At 41.5% G+C, this 20,658-nt stretch overlaps 1 protein-coding gene across 1 annotated transcript in view; it reads right to left on the reverse strand.

The window, feature by feature from the left end:
* Positions 1–20,658, reverse strand: part of ADAMTS2 (ADAM metallopeptidase with thrombospondin type 1 motif 2) — a 174,833-nt gene that overhangs the window by 97,098 nt on the left and 57,077 nt on the right. The window contains exon 3 of the mRNA XM_071443303.1: positions 14,587–14,746. Coding sequence (XP_071299404.1) covers positions 14,587–14,746 — 160 coding nt within the window. The remainder of the gene's footprint in view (positions 1–14,586; positions 14,747–20,658) is intronic.

Genomic DNA, 20,658 nt, shown 5'->3' on the forward strand with positions numbered 1-20,658 from the left:
GGGCATGATGGGTTCCATGGAAAATGTAAATGAGAAGCCTGAAAGATACTAGGACATCTGGGAAACACAGGAATCACCAAGACATCATCTGGAGACCTAAATTAGACCAATTGTTGTTAAAAAAATTAAGAAAAAAAAGTAGCTTACCTGGATAAGGAAGAAAAGGAAAGAAAGTGGAAAGACCAGTAACAACAGAGTTGATGAGTCAAAATTTTAGACTTCTTGCTGTTACACTGTACAGCTGAAATAATTTTGATGAATTGAAGAAACATACAGAAGCACAGCCCAATGTGAATTCAATCAATTATTGAAATCAGTTGAGAAGTTGTCAGAAAATTGCAGCAGAGGGATGAAAAGATACTTCCACATGCACAAAAAGCAGTGATTTTTTGAAAGTACTATAGGAAAAGAAGGAACTATGTATTTCCTGAAAATTGAATTAAAAACAAAGTATGAATGGAATAATGAGAGTGAGTACAGTGAAGTGCATATCTAAAGAAAGAGCTGTACAAAGAAAATTCAGAAAATTATTTAATTGGAAAGCACAAGGAGGAATAGCGGTGCAATTGTTACTGACAGAGTTTAACAAAATTAGACCCCACCTCTGAATGCATCTAACAAAGGCTGGAGGAAGGAGCACCTGACCAGGTGAGAGAAGAAAGTGCTCATTAAAACAAAAAGTAGCAGCCCTGAAATCCCATGACAAATAACCTGGTCAATTTTGATCTGGAAGTTTCTTATCTGGTTCATTAATGACAAATTGGCTGAACTAGTTGAAACTAATGATGTGTTGCCTGATATAAGGGAGGGTATTGACAAAGCATAAGTGGGGAGGAAAAAACTCATCTCCTGGTGGCTGAGATGTTAAAGGCAGGAAAAGACTGCCTGAATTCTGAGCAAATGAGATGAATGTGTATGACATTGTCACAAGTCTTTGTCTGTGTCCTAAATGGTGAAAGCACATCTGCTGCAACTGGAAAGCTGCACAAAGCACACAGCCTCTGCAAGCTGCACAGTGGGAAACCAAGGAAAATAAATATATTTTCAAAGGGGCTCTGATAATTTTTCATGAACAATGAAAGATGCTGCTGTCTCTCAACAGGCATAAAAGGAATGTTAGAGAGCAAGCACCTGTGCAGTGTAACTTCATTAGGAATGCCTCGATCCATTCCATCATGTCCATATATACACTCAATCATTAGCAATACACAGGTCATGTTTTCAATGTTCAGTTCTTAACATAACTTCAAGTTACAAAATCTCAAAGTAAATCATGAAACCAGAAGGTACAAAATTAATCTAAACAGCAGCAAAGACACTTTGCAGTTCAGGCAAATTCAGACAGGCAGTTTCCCACAGCCTTGTACTGGGTCTGCCCCCAGTAAACTCACTGGGAATTTTTCCATTAAAATCAGTGTGAACAGGATCGAGTGCATGGCTTGGCTGAACCCTATCCACTTGCCAACCAGTAATTTATTATTACAAAGGCAGTTCCCAGAAAATGCATTCTCATAGGGTCTGTGAGAATTAGCTATCACATAGCATGCCTTGCCTACGGGGATTTTGAAGGACACACTGTAATTTATTGGTGGGAGTAGAGCTCCATCTCACATTTCAAACAGTCCAAATTCTCTTTTAAAAAACTTTAAAAACCTGAAATAATCTTAAGGAAGCAATGTGGCTGCCAAGCAAAGGGGATTCTTTCTTCCAAAGGTTCTTGGAAATGCCTCTGCCGTCACTTCAGAGACAATCAGGCTTTCCAGCTGTCTGACCTGAGACCCACAAGGTCTGTAAATCCTACCAGTGCAATCAATCTGATCTGCTGCAAATCTCCAGACACCAGAGACACACCAGTTTGCTTGCAAGGAACACTCTGCCCTTTGCCAGTGCTTTTCTCCAGGGTTTCAGCAGCACAAAAGAACATCTAATTCTCTTCAGGACTTCTGGTAAGAGGCTCCCATGTGAAACAGTGGGCAATCCATCATCACGGACCAGTAAACACCTCCTCAGAGATCTAGGGCTTAATTCTAATTCTAATTCTGGCCATGTGCCCTTCCCACCCATATCCCACCACCACCACCAATGACCAGTGGAACAGAAGCACAAGGGCCACCTCAAGCTCCCCAAAGTCTGTTAGCACCTGGAATTAAGGGATAATAAGAGTTGCTACAACATTTTTGCAATCATCCTACCTCTATTCCACACCAAGCCACGAACACAAACCAGACTCACAGCCAAAAAATGGCAGCAATTAAACCCTTGGGGCTGGAATGTGATGTTACTCACCACCAGTGTAGTCTTAAACGAAACTTCCACTTAACTTTCAAGCCCAGATTTTATTCCAAAGCCTGTGTTTTCTTGTCTGCATTTTGTTGCTATGTTGTTGCCTGCACATTTTGCAGGCATGGTAGATTTTGCCAGTCTTCCAAAAATATTCTGCTTCAGTAATATATGACCTGCAGGTTAATATCTGAAATGCTACAATGGGTTGCCATGGAAATGTCAATACCACCCATTTCTCTGCACACATTTAATTGGGATATCCTAGAAAAATACCTGGAAATTTAGTAATTATATTCAAGTCATCTTACAGTGACTCAAAATTAGATTTTACCCTTTTCATATATTTTACTCCATTGAAGTTGGAGCAGCTTTTTTGGGCTTCCTAGGACATTTAATACCCTTAGCTGGAGACTTTGGGCTGCTTTTTTGTAAATATTTCATAGTTTAACAAGCCTCCAGAGGCTCTGCTTAAAGAAAAACTCAGCAAAAAATACTTCAGCTTGTGAGTAGAATATGAAGTTAACATGTATGCTTTTCAGCCGGCTCTTTAGTCAACAATTTCTTAGGAGGCACCAGGAAAAGGCTACATTGAACTGGCAAAAAGAACAGCCAGAAAGTCTGTGAACAAGGACTCAAGCAGAGATTTAATCTATGGATTTGGACAATATAATATTTTAAGCTCAGGCCTCTGAAAGGTCTGATTCCCCAACCTCAAGAAATACATTTTTTTTATGTATTGAAGAAAGAATCTGCTTTAAAAGCCACACAACAAATAGATACAAGCCCCAAATATCTAGGGTTTGGCATCCCCAGTTTCATTGTGAATAAAATGTAAACGAGAGCTCTGTAAAATGAGATCCAAACTTCTGCCCTGCTCCACAGGGAAAAAGGCATGCACAACTGCAATGTGTTCATTACTATATATAACAGGGTCTCTCTAAAAATGGAAAACACTAGAAAGAAAGAAACCCAGTACGATGAATGAACTCTGAACACTATCATCTAGCAAAGCTCAATTAGACAAGCAGAATTGCTGCCCACTCAGCAACAACAAAACACAGCTCACAAGAGGTAATTGTCAGTGCTTGCTAATTTCATATATTTTAATAGTCAGGCAAGGGCAGCTTCTCATATCACTGTTTAGATACTGTTGCTACCACTCACACCAGATGCTTTCCCACAAAGTGACCCAGGTTTACTGGTTTGTGGATGAACAGCATTTCCAAAATGTCATGACTCCTCACATCCAAAGATCCATTGAAAAACCTGCATCACTTAAAACCACACCAGCCATTTATTCCTAAAATACTTTACAAAAGAAAAAAAAAAAAAATGAGACAGAAAAAAGAAAAAAAATTGTTTCTATTTTTTAAAATTTAAAAAAAAAAGCCCTGCAGCACCAAGGTAAACCTTCCCTGTCAAGATGCAAGGTGGTTTTTGAAGGAGGTGCAGGAATGGGTGTTTTGGAGGCAGCTGCTTCAGGCACAAAACATTTTATAGTGTCTCTCGCTGTTCACAACCTGCAAACACCAACAACTGCAGGATGCCTCCACAAGTACCACAGGAAAAAAGATCTCCTTGACAAGCAAACAGACATGGTCACAAAGTGCACAGATACCTGATGAGATTTACAAGTTTAAAAAATTTCTACAGGTGGCAGTTCATAGAAATCACCATTAGGCTTGTCTTTTCAGGTTACTCTTAGACTGAGCATGTCTTATGTGCAACTCACTCTTTGGGTAAAAGAATCCTTCCTCAAATGTTCTGTAAATAATCACTCCAATGTTTACAAAGCTATGATTGTTGAAGCAATGCTAAAATATTAGTGTTACCAGGAAAAAAAAACAACCCATGTCTCTTAAAATTGACAGTCTGTAATGACCAAACCCTGCAAAATGGAGCAGAGCCCAGGGAAATGAATTTTGATCCAAGGACAACTGTCTGGAGCCCAGCAGTGCTACAGAAGGTGATCCTGAGCACCCTGAGGCTCCTGCAGCAGGACAGCAGCGAGGGCTGAGCCACCAGGGCCGCTGCTCCCAGCTCCTCCCCTGCTCTGCAGGACTTCTGGGCACCCTTCCTCACACACCCACCAGCAACGCTGCAAAAGGCTGCTGAGAAACCCCGCCTGAAGAGCTGCCTACCTGTGGAACTGCCAGCTCTGAAGTGGAAATAAAACCCATCCCTAACCCCCTCACCATCCAGATTGTGATTAATAATTTTTCCCCTTGAAAGCAGCACACGTTGACGGGCAGCCGAGCCGTGCCAGATGGTCCAGGCACACACACAGAGCTGGAACAAGGAAGAGACTGCACAAAAACTCAGAGATAAAAGGAAGAAGAAAGATGCATCTCAGGCTTTTAATCAAAGAACCTGCTGACAGATGAAATACACAGAATTTAACCCATTAACAAGAACTGCAGTTTGATGAGCTGAGCAACAATATCACATAGAACATTAGGAACCTGTTGGTCTGCAGGAGACTTCACCTTTTGCACAGGAATGGGACAAGTGGACACCAGAACCAGGTGCCACTCTCTGAGGGTCTCTTTCCAGAAATGCAGCCAGTGGAGCACAGGGTCTCCATGGGCATTGAGGAAAGCAATGCAGTGATTCAATTGATTGCCTTGGCTCTTTTGGAACACTCAACAGCTTCCAGTTAGTGGCTGCATCCCTTCCAGCAATGAGGCTCAGGTAGCAACAGCTGGCAAGAGACTGTGGCCAGTGAGAGAGGGGACTGTCATTAGCAGGGTGTTGCACTGCTTTAAAGCAATTCCCAGACCATGCCTTTGCTCTCACTGCAGTAGTAAAGCTTCGGTAATGGAGTATCAGGATGCAGGTGTGTGCAGGAGTGTTGCAGGGATCAAGAAAACACCTCTATATTAACAAATAGTCATTGTTTGGCTTGAAAATTCATCATGGTCCAAGCCAGTCCTGCTGACAGACCATTTGTAATCTAATATGCAAGTGTTAAGTAAAACAACTCCCAAGGTTTATATTCAAATGAGCAAAGACATTTAAATTCAAACTATTACCAGCAAATATGTAATATGGGACTTTATGACCTACACAGTTTGGGACAAAAAATTTAGAAAAAAACAATATAAATCATTTGTAACACAATCATTTAGAAAAAGCAGAGCTTGCACTCATAGTTTGCAGTAACAGTTTCTGTTACTGCTTTATCCCACTTAGCCACTGTTTTGAAACAGTGTTTCTGCTCTATGGAAAAGCACAAATTTTCAAGAAGAAATTCATTCACTACTGTTACCAAACTGCAGATCCAAAGCAACTATAATCAAAAACTTTGCTGTTTTCCTCCTGGGCTAAGACATTCTTGCCTTTTAGAATTTCAGGAAAGCACAGGGGAAAAGAACCTTGCACTAGCTGAAAGGAAAGTTAACACTGCTGTTGCTTGTTCTTCAAATGAAAGTTATTTTTACCTGAAAAGTCCAAGCAGCCCCAAGCACTGCTTAGAGAACTCAAAATACAAAGAGCACCAAAAAAAAAAAAAAAAAAAATGAAGAGTCACAAATGGGTATGGAAAGTTATTACCAAGGCTGGGCAGACCAGGCACCTCCTTCATACCAACCACCGGGTTGCCACAGGTGCACTGCCCACCTCCTGCAGGGTGTAACACATGCTTGGCTAAAGCATAAACATCCAAGAAGCACGAGCTTCCCTGCTCATCCCTGCACTGGCACACACCAGGGGCAGAATCTGCATCCTCCTCTCAGCCTGCCTAAGAAGGCAGAAGTGCTCTGTGTCCTGCAGTCCCCCCAGCAGCAGCACTGGTGGGCAGCAGTGCCTGCCCTGCTCAGCTCCCCCAGCACTGCTGGGTCTCACTGACCCACACAGGATCTGTGGCTGCAGGGGGGAGGCAGGACAAGCAGGAGTCCTGGTTCTGGCTCTAGGGCAGGGGGGAGAACAGCTTTTAAGGGGAACAGTGCATAATGCAGTGTTTAAATTCATTATATAATGCAGAACTCAGCATATACAGAGTCAGCTAAACAAACAGCCCTTCAGCTCAGGCAGGGGCTTTTGCTTTGGAGGTGCCCAATGACGTCAGGCTGAAGGACCAGCTCTGGGCACTGAAAGGTTTTCCTTTAAACCAGCATTGACCTCATGAGCAACACAGGGATGTAGGGAAGTGTCGTGGCAGCCATGAAAATCAGTGCAGAGTAAGACCAAGCCATTTGTTTCTCATTCTCCATCTGGGCTCACACCACCATAAGTGCAGAGTGCTCCTCCTGCAGTGCTCCTTCTGCAAGCATCAAGATAACAGCACCACACAGCACTGCTGCTCCAGCCAGCCCATGAGGAGAACATCTCACAGAGCTGACAACAATCAGAACCAGCTGGAATACATCTTTAATCCTTGGACCACTTCACAAGGCCTCACATGTGGCTCTCCTGTTGTGAGAAATGATAGAAATGTAGACGTTTGAAGGATATGCATCTCTCTTGAAGCTCTGGGCTTGTCCATCACTTTCACTTGATGATGTCTTTCAGCCTCATCAAACCACTGCATCATCATCATCATCATGGACAGCAGATGAAATTTATGTCACACTTTTTGTCAGAAAACACTTTAAACTGAAAACACTTATCGGCATTTTCTACTTAGAGCTTATTTTAGTGGTGCCTACCAGATGCTATTTTGTGTATTGTTATTAAACACAGAGTTTGAATCCCATGGTACAAAACAGCAAACACTACATGCTACCCATATTTTTGAATTCTCACTGTCAGAATCCATTTCCTAAACAGAGATACGGGTTGCAGAACACTTTCAGTTTGTCAAGACAGAATATTAAGGTCTTTCTGTGAACAAGTTTCTCCCTCTTTGAGCCTGGCAGGACCCGCTGGATCCTCGCCATCCTCTGTTTTTCTCAGCAGGTTGGACGACACGAACACAGCTTGTAAATAAACAAACCACAACAGGATGACACTTCACAGAAAAACATACCAGTAAATGTGAAATTGCAAGAACCTTGTGGGTGTGCACATGCATTTTCATAAGGCAAACCTCCCCACACGCCTGTGGGCGGCTGCACACCCTCACACATGAGAGCTCTGGCTGGGCTTCTGCAGGCAAAGTCTGACTTCCCAGCTGCTGCTCCAGTGAACTCTGCCCTTCCACAGGGCTTTTACCAGCAAGACATGGGGTCAGCTTGCAGTGAAAACAAGGTTTATGTCACCCTCATCCAAAAGGCAAATATTTTGATCTCTCTTTCCTCCCAGGAGACTGGGAGGCTAAATCCATTAAGGATTGTGAGATCAATGGATAGTAGAAGGAAGTTCACAAAAATGAACTTTAATGAAATCTGCTGAAAATATTTTGTCTTTATAAGCAAGTGTTGACTAAATGTAAACACAAACAAGTTATTAATCAACCTCAGTTTCACACTTGCCCAAAGCTGAATTTAGGATGTGAAAGAAGGATAGAAGGATTAGCTGACACAAGGATGTAAAAAATAAAATGAGTGCTTTCTCAATATTTTCATCAGAGCTGATCACAAAAATTTTACAGGAGTATTCATATGAGAACTGGAAACTTGTTTCATAGGCCAATATCAGCTTTATTATCATTTTTTTATATTTAGCAACATTTGGTAATATTCAACTCCAGCTATAAGCTGTTCACAGCAATCATTTTGGAGAGCCTTATAGAGCTTGAATTTAGCAGAGGAGCTAAAATGAACTCATCAGTTAAGAATTAAATTAATTTTATTTTTATATTAGCTGTCAATGCAGGCAAATCAGTGATATTTAAACAAGTACAAATAATTAAGTCCTTCACCCTTAATCAATGCATATCTGAATGGAAGTAACTTGCTCCAGTAACTTGCCTCATAACCACAACAGAAACCCATTCAGAATAAAAATCCATTTAGCCTAAGTTAGGTACCTGAATCCCACTGAAATCAATTTGATTTAAGTACCTGCTCAAAGCTGAGCCTGCACTGAAGTGTTTCCTCAAAGTCTACACAGATCTCAAGCTGCCTAATGAGAAAGGCAGGGACAAATACAGAAACTGAGCTTCTTCACATGCTATCATTATGTTCCTGTATTCCAGGAAGATAATAATAGTTTAGCAACAATTTATTACAGCTTGGTGGGGTGTGTGGGACAGGGAGATGACAGCTCAGTGCCAGGAACCTGTAGTGGAGCTGGGCCAGGTGGAAGCTCTGCTCCAGCTCCAGGCCACCCCACCAATTTTTACCTCTGTACCAGAGGATTTGTGTTCCTGGTGAAACAAAATTGTGCTGCAGCAACTACAGATTTGATATCATGAAGAAATAATAATGAGAAACTATTTAATGAACATTCAATAATTCTGGAAGTGATTTAGAGCACCTGGAAAAAGGAGATGTTTAATTAAAAGAAAAATCCTTTGAAGATGCAATTTACTTCCCAAAGCACTCCAAAATTCAAGAAAGCACACTGCAAAGGTAGCCCACACAGCTTTGCTGTGGTCCTGATATGCATATGCCTCACCACGCAGCAGTAGCTACATGAGCACATCCCCATCGAAAAACTGAGCAAAATTACTGATATTGAGAAAAAAATCAACTCAATTCATTTCATAATAATTTTATTCCAGGCAAAATGAAACTGACAACCCCAGAAGCACTGGGGGGTTTGACTTTTTACCTGACACCATTCTGTGGCCCTGCTAAGGCCACCCACTGAGGAAGTCCACAGCAGAAAACTCCATCACCTCTGGAGGAAAATAGGCTGTTCCTGGCATTTCCCATCCAGTACCTTGAAGAGCATTGTTCATCAGCCTCCACCTGCTCATCCCACATGATTTACTGCACAACTGTAAAAGTAGAAACCTTTAGCTTTTTTCCCAAAATTACTGCAAATATCTCATTTGCCTAGCAAAGAACTGCCTGATCAGCTGTAATGCAGGTGGCTGGGAAGGGTGACATCCCATGGCCTAAGATCATTTTCCCTGGAGATTTGTTTTTCCCCTGAGTGCCTAACCTTGCTTCTGAATCAAAAGCTGATTTGCCACTGAATTCTCAATCTTCCTCTTCCCAGAAACCTCCATGAATCTGCAATGTGGAATTCAGAGAAAACCCAAGACAGGAGAGAAAGACAGATGTATTTATCATGCACAGATGATGTAGGAAGGAGACAAAAAATATTGTCATCAGAGTCTTACTGACTGCAAAATAAGGGAGCAGTAATTAATCAGCAAGAGTGCAAGCTGAGAGGAAATATTGATTGGATTTGGAGAAACTTCAGTTTCCTGAAGAAACTGTTCCCCTGCAAAGGTAACCAGGAAAGTTTGTGTAAATTAGAATGGCAGCTGGCCAGCCAGCAGCCAGTCTGAGCCATTTCAGGCAATCCAGAAAAATATACACCAGATGCACGTTGGTTTCTAAAGAGTAATTTAAATACATTAGTAAATCAATGGCATTGACAGTTTGATGGACTATGATGAAGGAGTCTTCCTCTGAAATATCATCTCCAAAACCTGCAAAGCTCTGGCAATTGAGTTGTTACAACTTTATCATACTTTTAACTTTCATCTTTTCAAAAAACTTCCAGAGTGGAGCTCTTTCAGCTTAATTTTACATGGATTTCTCCCCTGCTGACTGGCCCCTATCTTTTTAGGGTTCCTAAATGTCAAAGAGTGGAGGGCCAGGAGATGCCAGTGAGAGGACTGAGGACCAGCTCTGCTCTGTCAGTTTGGGTCTGTCAGAAAGAGGCTGGCTACCACTATTGAGTAGAAACAGTAAATTATTTCTTTTTATCTTTTTATCTGACTGGCATGTGGTTACTGCTAGGGGGATGATTTTACCTCAATGTAAAAATAAAACAAAATAGTTGAAAAATTTACCAAAAACAGTAATAAAAATAAATGATGGGGTTTGTCCCAGGAAGAACATCAGAGGGTCACATTAAATAATCACATTATTCAGCACCAAGGCACAACTCCTCTGCAGGTCTGACCTCCAGCAACCCCAAGTATTGCCAAGAGAAGAGGTCACAAATCTCCAGCAGAGCTGTGGGTTGGTCCACCCTGTCAGCCCAGAGCTATTCATGATGGGACTTGTGTCAGACTCTGCTTGGCCATTCCAAGGGATTTAATTGGCACTTACAGAAACAAAAACGTTCTGGTTTAAGCACATTTGGAGAGTTACCTTACTGTCTTCATCAGTAATAAACTGTTCTTGGCTAAAGTCATCTTTCATCTGCACAGTAAATAAAACTGTCACTAAAGCTGAGTTTCTGTTTCTCATCAATCATACAATACAATAAAACTCAGAGCACAGTACTTAAACAACATTTTTTAGAGAAAAGGCAAACCTTAAGGAAGTTTTAGTATAATCATTTCCTTTCAGCTGATCAACATAACAGACACAGTAATTTAGGTGGAGAAATGTGATATTAAAGCTTACAAGCCTGATAATCAGATTGCCTTTAGAGGCAAAAATCAAGCTAGCTTTCCAGGCCTCACCATAACCATTAATTAAATACTTAGCACCTCTTCAGTTAACATTCAAAGAACATTTAAGCAAAAACCCAGCAGTTTCAAGAAAAAACAACCCACTCTAGCTTATCTATTTAATTCCAGTTCTATTATGTAGGTAGTTTTACTGCTATCAAGGAACATTTCTCATGTTTGTAAGAAGGAATTCAACTGGAAATAATAAAATATGTTCAACATGATGCTTATTTTTATCTAAAGAAGATAAATTGTTATATGTATGCAAGCACTAAAAGCAGTTGCCAGAGAAAATAGGATTTATTCTCACCACACCTGCAATATTTCAGCCACTACATGAAAATATTTCTCTTTCTGAAACAATTAGCCTAATTTGTAGTGAGCTCACACAGACTTTCACAGTATTACTCTGCTGAAGATTATTACTTGTCTAAAATATGATGCTTACATTTTTCCAGTACATTAACAAATAGCATTTTTTGAGAAAAGACCAGGCAGAAAAGTTACACCCCATGCTCTGCAATTCCCCCAAACCCCAGATAATCCCACACCAGTCAAAACAAATGATTCAGGTTGCCAAAACAAGTAGTTACACTTCCCAATCTTCTGATAACGTTTTACGTAAATGCAGAAGCAAATCTGGCACAGTCTGGAACCAGGGCAGGGCAGATCTCTCCGAGCACATTCCACTTTCCAAAACCCAGCACGCCAGCAGAGCCTTCATAACACAAGATGCACACCTTGATCTCTGCAGGGCTTAGGAGGTTGTGGGGCTTGCTTGTTTACAATTTTCAGACAGATGGAATCTCGTTTTTTCTTATTATAATATAAAAGACAGATAACAGTGCATGGAAAATGCTAGAAAAACCCTGCTGTCAGGTCCATCTCACCACATCTGTTGACATAAGTTAGAATTTATTTACCTGGTGTGGAAAATGCAATTTTATGTATTTTTTTAGGTTGTTTTTTGAATACTCACTCCCAAGCAGTCAATGGATCTTTCATTAGTCCTGGCTGCCTTTTGGGGTGTTCAGCTGCCCCCCAGCCTCAGGGACCTTTGTGTCATTGCCTTGCAGCCCCGGGCTGGAGAGGATGCACATTGCCTGGGGGCATGGAGTTCTTCAACAAACAACCCTCCAAAACAACTGCATTTAGCAGAAAATCCCAAACCCTTGTGCCTTGTGAGGTCCAGCGTGGCCACCGCCCGCTGCACACCCAAAACCTTGAAATGGTGGCTGATCCTCTCAACTCCAAGTTCACGGAGTTTTCAATTCCTTCACCTCCTGTTTCACTGAGGAGAGAACAGCTTGTCCTATTTCTTGTGAAAAGAGTGCCAAAGATAGGAATATTTATAAGGAATTTGTATCTATCTATCCAAACCAAAACATTCAAAAATCATGACTCACAATCCCCTCCCAAATCATGGGATTAAATTAACATATCATGGGATTTTAAAAGATGCTGTTTTAAAAATTATGGAATACTTAAATTTTGTTTGTCACGCATTACCTTAAAATATTTACATAGCCAGAAACTACACATTTTTATCAACAGTTAAAAGAACCAGAAGCTTACCTAGGGAAAAAAAATCATCACATATTCATAAGATTCCTGGAGGCTGGACCTTTAAAAATAGTCCAAGTGTTACAATTCATCACATGTAAATTTATGGGATTTGGCAACAATGCACTTGTCTCCAGGGATATTGGAAAGAGGGGGAGTGCTCTTGGTTAACCTTTTTTTTTTTTTTTTTAATAGATACAGCATGCTGAAAGTGCCCTACTAAGTATTTCCTAACTCAGCCCATCAATCAGTTTAGAACACTATGGAAACACACAGCAGAGTGTGCTTATTGATGCCCAATCACTAAATATTTTGGTGTTTGTTAACCAAAACTCAATGCATTCTGGAAAAAGACCAAGTGGAAAATAAAATTACAATTTGTGAAAGCACATCCTGTCCATGCCTTTTGCCTAGAGCAATCAGAGGTGGGAAGCCAGATTTAATAAAAAAAATGTAGAGAACAAACCATTTTCAAGTGGTTGTTCACTTTTTTTATTAAAGACTAAGACAATTTCATGGAAAAAAATTCCCTTTACCCTACAGTTTTTATTTTTACTGACTTTTGGTAACAGTGGGGTTTTTTTCCAAAATAAAAATTAAGTTTCCAAATCAAAAGGTGATGGTGTAGAAGGGAAGAGTACTGCCCTCAGCATTCTTTCCTTAGTTTAAAAATTTGAAATATCACAACTATTCCTACCTGTCCCCACACCTGCTGTACCAGACAAGGTCACTGCTACTTCTCAGCCCAGCCTCCCTTTTGCTTTTCAATCCCACAGTGCTGGCTGGTGGCTGTGATTACTTTGTGCCTTTTTACCACAGTTTGCAAACTCCAGCCCCGGCACAGGGGAGGTGACAGACACCAAGTCTGGTGGCATCAGACACGGCGTGTGGCTTTGCTGCCAGGTACAGGCTGCATCTCAGCCACTGCTGACAGAGCCTCCTCCAGCAGGTACCAGGTGCCAGTAACTGGAGCTGATCTACAGTTTGTGCTGTTCTGTGTACCAGACTCCTACTCCTGAGGAATATTTACCATCCAAAACCAAAAATACTGCCATAAGGTGTGAACAACATCAAGTCTCTTTTGTTTAAGAGGAAACACAGCGAGCGGCTGGCATTTCCCAACATGCAATAATTTTATAAACATTCACTAATAGAGCAGCTTCCACCATACCTACCATCCAACCCTTCTGGGACTGTGGCATTCAGACTCCTGCATTACCCAGATCTGCTTTACAGTGAGTACAAAGGCAACAAGAAGAACTCACCAAAGCACTGTGTCAATCACAAAATTCACAGGTCACTTCCAAAGCGGAGAAAAAAAAAATGGGTTGAATGATATTGCTTGCTTTCTTTTTAATCCTTGTTCCAACCTGAACAGTGAGAAATTTATATTGTTCACGGGGCCCAAATTTCAGTGCCTCATCCCTGTGGCCCTCTGTTCCTTCCTTCCTATACTTGAAACCCCACTATACTGAAATAAGATAATACCAGGGTATGAGTGACAAACAACTCTGCAGTTTGGTACACACATTTGGAACAAAAATGCAGCTATTTTGTTGTTTCCACTCAAATGACCCAGTTAATTTCAGTGTTAACATCAGCTGTCAAAACATCCTCTTAGCAGATTTGCATCCCTTATTTATTCAGAAAAAAAGGTGCAATAACCAGGCAGTTATCAGAGAAACAGAAAACACTACACAGAATGGGTGTTTATATTTAATTCTTGCTATTCCATCACTGTCTATCACATACTTAGTACATTATATTCCACACTTGGTAATACATAAATAAGTCCAGAAAGTTTGTGTTCATGCTGGAGATACCCTTATTTTCCTTTGGGGACTAATGCAGCCCAGTGAAGACACTGTCAATGAAGCCCATGTACCATGCCAGCCTCAGTGTCCTGCTTGCAGCCTTCCAACACAGCCTTTGCAGAGCCAGCACTGCCACCTGTCCCAGCAGCCACAGCCAGCTCTGCACTGCTGTCACCCACCATACCCTTTCTCTGCTCTGGCCCAGGGCTTGGGGACACACACAACTTTATGTTGGCCATCTCTGTAACCAAGGAAACTCCTCAAGGCAAAGACAGTGCCACCATCCCAGAGATAGTTTTGGCTGCTGCACTGTTTGCTTAGCCCCTAGGAAGTGTTCAACACATTCCCTACTTTTCCTTCCTTGGAGGGAGAGCACATTTCCACTCTGAAGGATAAAAAGCCAGAGGTAGCAGATGACATTGGCTCCGTGCCTTCAGCTGCACCTCATCCCAGAACCCGCCTTACCTCTGTACACAGTATCCACGTTCTCACCAGGAAGCCGCTTCCTGGCAGCTGCTCTGCGATAGACCACGTGTGTTCTGCCTCCTCCCTCCTCCTCCTCCAGGGCCCCCCTCTCCAGAGGTTCGATGAAGAACTCGTCCTTGTCCGTGCGGATCATGCCAGCCTGCAGCACAGGGCAGAGATGGAGCACTTTGCATTACTGCACGTACAGCAGGCACTGCCAGCAAACAGTTACAATATGCTTAAGCACACTTTAGTGCTCTCTAGAGAGCAATTAGGATGCAGAGAGGAAACCAGGTGAATTCTTTATTAGAGCAAAACAAAGCATCGTTTTCCCAGCTTGACAAGAAAGGACAAAAGGTACAACTCTGAAGCAAAAGGATTTCTCCTTGAGCCGCACAAGCCAAGTATAGGTCTAAGAATCTGTCTAGGAAATCACCATCTCCATTAAAAAACATCTACAATGGGAGTTACTATGACCTTAGCTATCCATCAGGCCCAGACCACTCCAGTGTTTACTATTTCTGCTAAGCAGATCAGTGCCATAAGCTGATGTGCACTTCAACAGTCAAAAGTTGTAGAGTCAGCCTTTCTGTCCAGAAGCAAGATGGAAAAATACTGCATCTGACTTTCAGGCAGCTAAGCTTTGTGATTATTTCCCCTGTGACACAAAGCCAACAAAATAACCTTTCAAGAATTAGCTACAACTAGCTGGGGTGTCAGTAGTGCATTGTTAAAAAATAACCCAACTTATTCAGGCTGGACCAGATACCCTGATATGAAAATAGAAATTTACACTTGTACAAAGCACGCCAAAGGAACATCATCCAAGCAATTCTCATTGCGTTCAGGGGAAACCCTCTTAAAGACTGAAAACTTTATAAAAGAAAAGGACTTTTTGTCATCTTTATGCAGGTGAAACAACTTGGGTATCTGGATCACCTGGGCTAGTCTCCTCTTGCAGTCCTGCCCAACTGCAGGAGGTCACAGCAGCCAAGAGCTGCTTGCAGAGATGCTTGCCTTGAATCAATTTTTTCTGCATGTTTGCACATCTCTGTTTGAGAACTTCAGCTACTGAACTCTCAGCTTGCAGACAAAGTCTTACTATTAACACGAATTAAATTGGTCCAGATCCAGCCTCCAGAAGCTCCTTCATCACATTCTTTCCCACTCTGCCCAGAGACAATCCTGGAGACACTGCAGTTTATAATTTGTACTGTGACACTCTCCATCTTGCTATCTGAGCTTCTGGGAGCCTAAACCCCCTGTTCAGTGAAGCCTTACCTCAAGCTTCCAGGGGAACCAGTTTGACTCCTTTGAACCCAGTGTCCTCACTTGAAACAAGCACATCTAAACACACTTATCATATTCCAGCACCAAAGTTCTCATACAGCACATATTTTTCTTCTGTAAACAACAAACTACATTCCTACTGCTATAAATACAGTATGTTCACTGGTTCCCTCCTTGGAAAAATGTCAGGTTCATTTGTCATGTCTTAACTTACATTAGGCAAAATTTCCAGTCCCAGAATTCGTATATCTAATGTATACAAAAACAGATTGGAGAGGAAGGATTAAAGAAGCAAAATTATATCAAAGCAGTTTAAGCTGATGCCATCCTGCCTGTATAGAGGCAACTGAATTTGATATCCTGTTTCTTCTTAACTAATTTAGATTCTACATCAGACACAGAAAAGGTGAGACAGGCTCAGCAGCTCAAGGAAGTCAAGACAGCCAAGAAAATAAGTGCTGAACCCAAAGAGACAGCAACTGATCTTTTACTGTAAAGGGGAATACATGAAAAATTCAGACTTGATGTTACTCTCCTTTTAATTTTATTCTAACTACATAACACACACACACTTCTTCTGGATATTAAATATTATATCCAGAAATTTGGAAATCTTTTTATGATAAATGCACAACTAAACACCAAGAAGGAACAAGCATTTGCAAGTTCAACAGCACAGGGTAAGATGCACACACCATTCTACACCCAGGAGAAATACACTGAGAGCTTGACTGCCATGTGAAAAATATGTGATTTTCGTTTTTGCAAGTGAAAAATGCACCATGGTTGTGCACATGTTCTTATATATTTTTGGATACATTAAGCCTAACATTAGCTAAGCAGCTAATGCCAGGCCATAGTTTGGAATGCAGACCATAATTCAGGATACAGAGGGAAATGCTGCTGTACACTGTGTGCAGCAGGGAGTATTGATGGGAGTTTGGAGGAATTTAGGTCTTCTAAGAAAATTTACAGAGAAACAACGTCTGCAATCAGTAGTTGAACTGATTGGACAGAAGAACAGCTCTTATAGGTGAACTTTAGCTTCCAGGGTATGATGGCCTTTTGGAAATGAAAACTATTGGTCACAGTGAATTCTCCTCTCTGAGAAGATGAAGGTGACACCCTGGGACAGGCTGCAAGACTAAACAGAAAGAGATATTTGAATGCTGGATCCCAAGACATAAAACAGTGCTTAAACACTGACATTTCCTGCAGATCATTGTGCCTGGTATTGGCCCTTTTCTGTGCAGGGAGATTCACATGGCACTGGAAGCTGCCAAAGAGCAGGACAACACCAGGTGCTCTCATTCCCCAGTCTGCTTCCTGGATGGACATGACACCATTCTGCACATCCCCATGGCAGCATCCCCCCTACTTCTGTAGGGGTGTAGGAAGGAAGGAATTCAACCTTCAAACACAGAATCATAGAAACTCCTCAGTTGGAAGGGCCCCCAAGGACCATTAAAGCCCAACTCCTGGCTACATGGCTGAATGTTCTTCTTCTCATTTTAATCTTGGACTACTACTACTACTACTACTGAAATTTCTCTTTTCTTTTAGTGCTGAGAAAAAACCCTCAATTATTTTTGATCAGAATTATTAGGAAAGAATGTATGTTTGAACTGTAAAAGAATTTTATATTTTTGCATACTGCATGTCCTATACAGTCATTTAGCCAACATATTGTCATGAAATAAAATAAAATAAGAAAGATAAGAATGGCTGTTTCAAACTTTAAGAAGAAAATTCATTTAGATGGAAAAGCAGAGTTCCTACAGCAATCCATAGTTCAAGTCATCTGCCTAATAATATAACCACAACTATAAATGATTCATTAAGAAATATGTGGGGCTCCTGAAAGTCTCCACCACACATTTCCTTACTGCTTTGAGCAAGACATTTAACCTCTTTACTTCCATTTCTCCACCTCTGAACCAGCATAACAGTCTTGCAGGATAATTGCAAGGCCTGATTTGGGGGTTTTTTGGTCAAATGCTTTGAACATGAAAAGCTCAAGATGAATCACTTAATGCATTTTTTTCTGATACTACTCAGAACACCCTCAAAAAGCCACCATGAAAGGGAGATTGCTTTTAGTCATCAACTCAACACCAGTGTTGTGCACAGCCAAGCAAGCAATAGGGCAGCAAACAAGGCAGCAGAGGTTTGCCCACATCCTTCACCCTTCACCAGTCCTGTTCTTTTCCACAGCTGCCATCACCCCTGTGCCAGCCCATCATGCCAAGACCACAGTCAGACAACCACCAAGTTTGTGATGACAACAGAGAGCATTCAGGTTGCTGCAATTTCCTGGAGAATGCCTCTGGATGACTAAGATAGAAATGGTGTATTGTTTGAGCACACCTGTGACTTCCCTTCAACTGGAAGGGCTTCAGAAAATCCCTGCACAGTAATCTTCTGGACATTTACTCAACAAGATGTGAAAACAGATTTAAGCCTTTCAAATGCCCGTTTCCCCAAAAGTTCTGAACAGAATCACAGGAGGTGTTTTCACAAACTAAGAGCTTAAAAGTACCTGCTATTGTAGTGTTTTTCTATCCTATACTGCTCACCACCTATCCCAGGAATGTTGTACTTCCAGGCATTCTGGATTAGCAGTGATCACCCTGCTCTACCATGCTGCAGCCACAGACACACTGTGCAATCCATGACCAGGCATGGAATTGTGCATCTCCATGAAAGGAAGTCCAATTCTGGGAAAATTGCTAAGCTCTTACCTTTTCCTCTCCCCTTCTGGGACTTTTAACTTGAAACTAAGCTGAATATAGGAATATTGATGATGGCAGATGGGATTGTGTCCTGTGACTAATGCAAATATAAATTAATAGAAAAAGTGTTTGCCTTTGAAATGCACCAAATTGTAGCAAAGAGCCTACAATATCCCACTATTTCCCAAAGCGGGACATCCCCAGGCCTTCCTTGCAAGGGCTTTTAGATCCCAGCTGCAAATTACTCAAGTCAAGCACTGCTTGGCACTCATTAATATGCATTAAAGACTAGAGCAGAAAACACTTAATCAAAAGGAAACGGCAGTTCAGAGAATCAAAACCTCTGCTAAGGTTAGCAAGGTGGTTATTTAGAAGTGAAAGCCACACAGAAAAAAAATCACATGGAAGACTGAGAATGAATGTCCTGTCTAATTATGACACAAATTACACTGATAAGCCACAAATGAGTCCATTTGTGGATCACATGGAGTTGGGGACTAGAGTTCCACTCATCTCTTTTGAGGGTAACAGGGCTCCTGTGCATCCCTGGAGAACTCCTCCCAAGGATTTCAGGGACCACAGAATCTACATGTCCTGGCAATGGCCACAGCCACATGGGCTTTCTGCTCAGGTTAATGACACCAATCCCATCCCACACGAGGGAGTTCTCCTCCCCAGCCCAGGGGACCTGCGAGAGCTTTGCCACCACACCACAGAGCTCAGCAGGTTTCTTCTCCCATCTCCTCAACGTCCCCAGCCCCTCCTGCATTTCTAAAGGCATTCTTCAGAAGCCTGATTCGACAGAAAAATTGCCTGGCATATTTAGATCTACAGAAAACTCCAGGTTTTGGAGCTTGAGCTCCTGTGGATAATTAAATATCTCTCTGGCTCTGCACTTGGTGAGCAACTTAATTGTCTCCTCATTGCATTCAGCTCACAGCTCCTGGTTCTGGGCTGTAATGAGTAACCCATCCAGCGGCTGCTTCAGGACTCCAGAGCCTCAGCCCATCCTGAAACCAGGAGTTTAATTAATGCTCATTTTCTTCCTCATTAGTACAGATTTACAAAGCTTCTCATTGCCATAAAAAGGCAGATTTACATCCCAATTTCCAAACACATGATACAGACAGGAAGATAAAATTAAATGCGAACAAAGCTGAAATTAATATTTTTAAAAATCCATGTAACTGGTTAATTAATTAAATCAGTAACTAGAAAAACAGTATTTCAGAAACTCTTAGAAATAACATTTCTGTAAATAAAGATCTAATTTTTTTCGAGTATTTGATTCTGAAAGAGGTAAGCAGCCAAATTACATACCTGCACATGAACAAATCCCAAATACAGTCTTGAAATACAGGCTATTTTCTTGAGACAAAAGCAACTCACAAACTCTCTGATATTTACCCTCAGTGCCTGGGTTATGAGCTTGCACTCCCTGCAATGCCAATGAACACTCCAGATGGAAACTGGCAATATGGGATTCTCCCAACAATCAATTCACAGAGAATCTGAGAAAGACTTGCATTTAAATGTGGAGTTGCCAAAAATACTCTGTAGATAACTTGAAAGGGAAAATATTTATATGTTCAGGACAGGATTTTGGACAAAGTCTCATGCCATGTTTATATCAATGTGCTTTTACCTAAAAACGCATTTCTCTACATTTGACCACAGCGGCACTAGCAGAGCAGAGAATTTGCAAGTAAATCCCACATGTTACTTTCATGATCCTTCTCTAGGTCTTAGAGCCACAGGAACATGATTTTTTCAGACAATAACGGATGTGTCCTCCCAACATGAAAGCCATGTACAGAAGTATAGTCTTTGCTCAGTCACAATGGAATGGACCTGGTGCACCAGGAGCTCCAGTGACTGCAGCAAGTTCACCCAGGAAGTCTCCCTGAGGCAGAACTATGGGCATGACACAGACCTTCCAAACTCATCCCTGCCCACCTGGGATCTCTCTATATTTTCATATTTTCCCTTGTGCAATGTGTTCATTCCCAATCACACAGTACATTGATTCAGGAATAGATGAGTTTGGAAT

This window comes from Agelaius tricolor, unplaced genomic scaffold, assembly GCF_023055355.1.
Source record: "Agelaius tricolor isolate 1412-34295 unplaced genomic scaffold, bAgeTri1.0.p SCAF_18, whole genome shotgun sequence".
NCBI lineage: Eukaryota > Metazoa > Chordata > Aves > Passeriformes > Icteridae > Agelaius > Agelaius tricolor.